The sequence below is a fragment of the Citrus clementina genome, unplaced genomic scaffold (genome assembly GCF_000493195.1).
Source record: "Citrus clementina cultivar Clemenules unplaced genomic scaffold, Citrus_clementina_v1.0 scaffold_8, whole genome shotgun sequence".
Lineage (NCBI taxonomy): Eukaryota > Viridiplantae > Streptophyta > Magnoliopsida > Sapindales > Rutaceae > Citrus > Citrus x clementina.
Window position 1 is genome coordinate 1,635,424 of NW_006262022.1, and position 6,566 is coordinate 1,641,989.

At 34.6% G+C, this 6,566-nt stretch overlaps 1 protein-coding gene across 1 annotated transcript; it reads left to right on the plus strand.

The window, feature by feature from the left end:
* Positions 1–1,982: 1,982 nt before the first annotated feature.
* On the plus strand, positions 1,983–5,619 carry LOC18034389. Its single transcript, XM_006422670.2, has 3 exons — positions 1,983–2,317; positions 3,064–5,285; positions 5,385–5,619. The coding sequence occupies exons 1-3, from the start codon at positions 2,122–2,124 to the stop codon at positions 5,457–5,459; spliced, it is 2,493 nt and encodes an 830-aa protein (XP_006422733.1). The 5' UTR covers positions 1,983–2,121; the 3' UTR covers positions 5,460–5,619.
* Positions 5,620–6,566: the final 947 nt, after the last annotated feature.

The window sequence follows — 6,566 nt, forward strand, 5'->3', positions numbered from 1 at the left end:
TCGAGATGATGTGCTCGAGGTAACCAAATAACATGTTGCTCGAGATAACCATATAATCTATTGGTCGAGGTGATGTGCTAACATCCTGGTAGCCTATCAACTATTTGCTCACTTTTTACTTAAGGAGAGTACAATTATGTATGAGCAAATACCTTATCTTGATCACCCAGTTTCATTCCCCAAATATAAATGTTAGTTGATTTAATGATAAAATCTTTTAAGAGTGCTATATGAAGTTTAGTGTGCTGTTGTTTTTTAATTAGTGTTTTTTTTTTATATTTGTTCTATGAAAGAAAAAAATATGTGTTTTGATGTGATATTTTTTAAATTGAAAACGTATTTAGCAGCTTATTTTCAAATAATAGATGAAAATGAAAAATAATAAAAATGTGTTTAGTTGTTTTTTGGAAAGAATGAAAAATAATGAAAATCTGTTTGGCATAATATTTTATAAAACACATCTTTGAACTATATATTATTCAATTTCTTTTATTAGTCTTTTATTTTTTATTATTAATTTAAATAAAATAAAATGTAAATGAACCCGCCCACAACTGGGCATTTCAAATTTACATTCCAAAAAATACTATAAAAAAATAAATGAAAGATTATTTTTGTATTCACATATACCTAATTATTTGCATGTTTGTAACAATGGCCATTAGTTAAAACATTAAAGAGAAAGGAAAAAAATATATTAAAAAATCATTATACATGACATAAGTAAATCACACCATACTACTTCCAAACTAATTTTTAGTTACATTAATTTAGTCTTTACTTTTGATCAAATAAAATAAATTTACGGTTATAATTATATATTATTTTATAATTTAATAATTAAAAGTTGAACACAAATTGTGTAAATTATTTTTATGTATGAAAATATTTTATTAGGGAGCTTGCGGGGTGAGAGGGATAAGATTTTAATAAAGAAAGAAAGAAAGAAAATTAAATGAGATTTATATGTGGGTCCTAGGAACATAAGTCACTAACACATCTCCTTTTTTTTTTCTTACATTTTTTCATTGTTCTCTTAAAGTTGGAGAACTCCGAATTGACATTCTCCAACTTTTCTTCACAAATAATAGAGAATGAGAATTTATTTTCTTTGTTTTCAATTTACTGTTACAAAATTGTCTATCAAACATATTTTTTTAATTTTTGTTCTTGAAAAGTAAAAAAATATTGAGTGAAAAATATTACCAAACACATCCTTAACGTTTTATTCTCTCACGTGAATGAAAAAATAATTTAATTTATATGATAAATACTTTTACAATAAAATAATTTATTAAAATAAAATTTTCAAAATAATTTTTAGATGGGTTAATTTTGTTCTGCCCCCAAATGTTTCAACATTTTTCGCCATGTACCCATATATTTCGAAAATACTCACTCCATACCCAATTCCGTTAATTTGACCGTTATGTTTAACGAAGCTATTTGAAATTTAAGTAAATGTCCGAAATACCCCTTATCTTGAATTAGAGAAAAACAAAATGAGATAAAATGTTAATTTAATAATTAATGTTTACAGTAAAAATTTTTATTTAAAGGTAATTAATAATAATTACATCAATTAAATTATCAAATAAATTTAATTTATCATCATCAAATAATATTTAGGATATAAATTTCTAAATTTACCCTTTGACCGTTAGAATAAACGGTCAAAATAACGGAATTGGACGTGGAGTGAGTATTTTCGAAACATATGGGTATGTGGCGAAAAATATTGAAACATTTGGGGGCAGGACAAAATTAACCCTTTTTAGATTACAAATAATCTTATCCTATTATTAAATTCCTAATCTAATACAAATAGATCACCAACGGCTATATACTCTTTCATCAAATCCGAACCTTCCAAACGAGGACATTATCCAACGGCTCCAAACCTCTTGAGTTTTCATCTATTTTAGTTCCAACGGTCGAAAGCCTACCATTTTAAATCTTCCCAACTAAGAAAACTAGCCGTTACCAATTCCTTTCTCTCTCTTCATTCTCATCAAGATCTCTGAAGATTGTATTTTGGTTCAAAGCTTTCATTTTCTTTCCATATTTTGACAAAATCACCAACCCAGAAAACTTGAAATCTCTGAAAAAATCAAAATTTTCATGGCCACAACAAACAAGCTTTCTTCTTCTTGTTCATCAATATCATCAATGAAACCAAACCCTAGCCCGAGAAACTCAGAAAGTAAAGATCCCATGAGAAGGAGCTTTAGTGGGAATCCGTTTCCGAAGCCATCATCGATTTTAGCTAATTCGAGAGGCGGGTTTAATCCTAACACGCCTGCTAACAGCCCTTCAGGTTCAGTTTCCAATATTTTCACCTTTACTTGTTTATTGTGTGCGCTTTTGGTGTCAAAGATGTCTTTTTTTGTTTGGTTCCAAGAAAATTGTGGGTATTAGAAAGAAAATGGATGTATCACATGTTTACGTTTGTGGGTTCTAAAAAGAATGAACTGAAATGCTTTAGTCAATGCTCGTTGGAAAAAGAGTTGATTGTGGGTAGTTAAGTGTGTTCTGTTTTGTGTTAATCGAAAATGGTTACTGGTAAAAATTTTCCTCGACAATGTATGTAAGGATAGATACTTTATTGTGAAATTTGTCTAAATTGACACTCAGATTAAAAAAGAAAAAGAATCTTTTCCTTTTACACGTTTTGAAAAGGGAAATAAAATGGATGTTGTTATTTTATGTTTCTGTTTGTGGATTCTAAAGGATGAACTGAAATGCTTAATCAATGTTCATTTGTTAACACTTCCTCAGTTTGTGAAAATGGAAAATGCGTACGGGGAAAATTTTCGTGGATAATTGAAATTTGTCTAAATTAATAATGTAGTTGTACTTGAGAGTAAAGAAAGAATCTTTTTTCCTTTTAGACACCTAGATACGGATCGTTTATGTAGAACTCAAATAGCACCAGTTTCTGTTTGTATATAGAGTTATTTTCTTTATGTTATACTTGGCTTTCTTGACAAACAAACACACTAGACCATCTTTTTGGTTTATGGGTTCTGAGTTATACTCATTCTTGTGTTTGAAGTGATGCAGATTTTCCTAGAAGAAGCTCATTTGGCAGAGAAAATTCAAGCTCTATGCGTGATTACGAGGACAAAGAGAACAGCAAAATCTCAAGTTTAAAACCCGGAAGAGTCCACTCTCCAGCTTCTGTTTCCAAGGGTACTAAGAATTTCATGTCACCTACAATTTCTGCAGCTTCAAAGTTCACTACATCACCAAGAAAGAAAATCTTGGTTGAGAGAAATGAGCCACTTCGATCTCCGACTTCATCCTCTGAAGCAAAAAGCCAAGTAATGGAAGGCAACATAGTGAAGCCGGAGATCACCTCTATTAAAAAGAAGACCGTTTCATTTTCTGATGCTATAAGTAGGCTAATTGAAGATGATTTACCAAAGCTAGAGAGGGGGTTGGATGAGACGACGATTGAGGCTTCACGTGACTTAACAATCACTGATATGGGTCACAATGAAGTTTTGGAAAGTGGTTCAGGTTTTGATTCTGAGCTGCCTTTAGATTTGAAGAATGATGCTGGTTCTTCATGGGGGCATGTTACTGATAAGGATTGTGTTAATCTTGATCCAACATTCAAGACAAGTCCTATAACCTCTTGTTCAACAACAAGTCCTGTGTTGGCACCACTTGATGCAGATCCTTTGATGCCACCTTATGATCCTAAAACCAATTACCTGTCACCCAGACCTCAGTTTCTCCACTATAAGCCAAACCCAAGGATTGGGGACATTGATGGTAAGCGGCTCGAGGAGAGTCTTATTTCAGAAAACTTGTCAGACAGTGAAGTTAGTGAAAATCTGTCTGAGGATTCACAGAAAGAATCTGAGCATTCGTCAGATGAAACAGTTAAAGAAGGAGAAGAATCACTAGAAGAAGAGGAAGAGACCAGTCCAATCCCCACTAGTACGCACAAACCCAAGTCAAAGTTCTTTACAAGAACAATTGTTGTGGCCCTTCTTTTAGCTCTGTTGTTTGTTTGTTTGTCTACTTCGGTTACTGATTCAACAGTTACCGATCTATCTATGCTAAAAGATGTAACCCTCTCAAACCTGTATTTCCCACCTGAAATCACTGAATTTGCCCAAGTGAACTTTGAGGATCTGGTACGGAAATCTTGGTTGTGGGCTAGCAATTATTTCACTTACATTTGCAATCTCATTTTTGAATTGAGAGGAATGCATAAACTGGGACCTTTGCAATATGGTAATCTGACTTCTTTGCTGGAGCAGAATCACATGGCTGATGGGTACCTGAAGTTTGGTTACATGGATGCTGTTGCTGAAATTAAGTATCAAGAGTATATGCTGGCACCTGTAAAGGACAAAGATGTCAAAGCTGAACCATTGGAAGAGAGTCATAGAGAGATTGAAGCCAATGAGGAGGAGGTTGGAGAGATTCCAAAAGAAGATGAGGGTGCAGATTTTGAAGAGCAAGTGCATCAAGACATTGATGGAGCACGTGATAACATTGATGATGTTGTAGAAGATCGCACTGAACCAGAATCCAAAGAGGTATGCTTACCAGCTCAAGTGGTCAAAACTGCCAATTCAGTAGCTGAGATTGAAGAGGATCCACAAGAAGATAATAGTGCAGAATTAGAAGAGCAAGTGCATCAAGACATTGATGGAGCACATGACGACAATGATGAAGTTGTAGAAGATCACATTGAACCAGAATCAGAAGAGGTATGCTTAACCCCACCAGCTGAAGTGATCGAAAATGCCAATTCAGAAGCCAAGCAGACTGAAGAAACAACAGTTCATTCTGATGTTAACCATGATATCAAGCCACAGAGTAACATAGATGTTGGACTTGGGTTTACCTCTCTTGTGCTGCTAAATCTGCTTGCAGTGACGGCTTTCTTCATCCATACAAAGAAATCAAAAATCACAACTCCAAATGCAACAAGTCCTGCGGTGGTTCAATCTGTGGTGACCAAGAAATTGGATTCCAGTCCAATTTCAGTTGCCGCGGAGCATACTTTGCCGGGGAATCCAGCTTCTAGGAACTGGCAGACAGAGGCTGATGATATGATGTTAGGAGAGTCGTGCCCATCAGAAATGAGCAGCTTCAAGAGTTCATCACACGGCAAAGGACTCAAAGTCTCAAGTGAAGCTCAAAGCCAAGAAAGGAAGTCACGAAGAAGCTATAGAAGAGAGTCTCTTGCTTCATCAGATATCTCTTTGAGTTCTTACTCTTATGGTAGCTTTACTACGTATGAGAAGCTGCCCAGCAAGCATGTAAGTGTCTTTGCCATGATTAGAATCACGTACTTACAATTTCAACAACTCGAAAACTGCTTCTTATGTGTTTTGTTGCTGCTTTTTTGGTTTTTGAAGGGACATGGAGACGATGAGGTTGTAACTCCTGTTCGACGTTCAAGCAGGATCAGGAAACAAGTTACTTCTCCGTGACAACCAGAAAAGTCACCGGTCACTGTTTCTTTGCATTGTGCAGCTTTACAATGCTAATGTAACTGAACCACCACTATTTAGTCGCTGACAGAGTTTAGTTTAGCATAGATTGATTGATTGTAATCTGTGAACCCTAGTGTGATCTAATTCTGTTTGTCAAGTCAAATCTTATGATGATTCTTATTTCAATCTACTTTGATATCCTCCATGAACATGGCAACAAGTGATGCATGCAGTTGAGTCAGACTCTTTAGCTTATTTGCTTATAATTGGTGCGACAATAGTATATATCATTTTATCTGAAAGAGTTTCGAAGTTTCCTTAGTTCATAAGCCCATGAAATTGCGAATAAAAATTTAAACAATGTGGGTGCAGTTTGTAAATTGCCATATACAAATAATAGAGACTGCTGAACGGAGAGGAGGGGCAAAAAAGAAAGAGAAAAGATATGGCTGAAATTGTATCCTTTCGTATCTCAAGGGACAAAATGTGAGGATTTGCAGAGTACTGTTTTTGCTTTCACAAAAGACTGTTCGTTTGTATGTATCCCTTGTTTCCGGACCCTCTCGGGGTCCGTAATCCGATTCCATTATACGTCTAATCTAATCAAAAGGCAAAACAATTCGCAATCTTCAACAAAATTAAAATGAAATGGATCCATGATTCCAAGCACTGGGAGCAAGAGTTTTTTGTGGGTCAGCATGTATATTAGAACCTGCAACCTTACAGACGGTTGTCTGTTTCAACATCTCGTTTATTTTTACATCCAGCGTTTGATGTGTCTTTTAAAGAAGAAAATGGAAGAACGCACGGCTGTACTACCCAGTCTTCGTGAGCTGAATTTTGAAGACAATAGCTTGTTTCCAATTCTACAGGCTGTTTTGGAAAGAAGAAAACACCTGACGAATTTTCAGTAAAATTGTTTGAACTCGGAGGCCTGGTCCCTTGAAGAACCAGAAAATTTGTTTATAATTGTGTTTGTTTAGATTATGGTATCAGAATCCCTTTTAGTGAAGTACTTATTTTCCTTAAACCTTCAATTTTTCTATTTAAGATTGTCTGCTTTCATGCATTTTCTAGAGATTTACTGATTTTGTGTCATTTGTC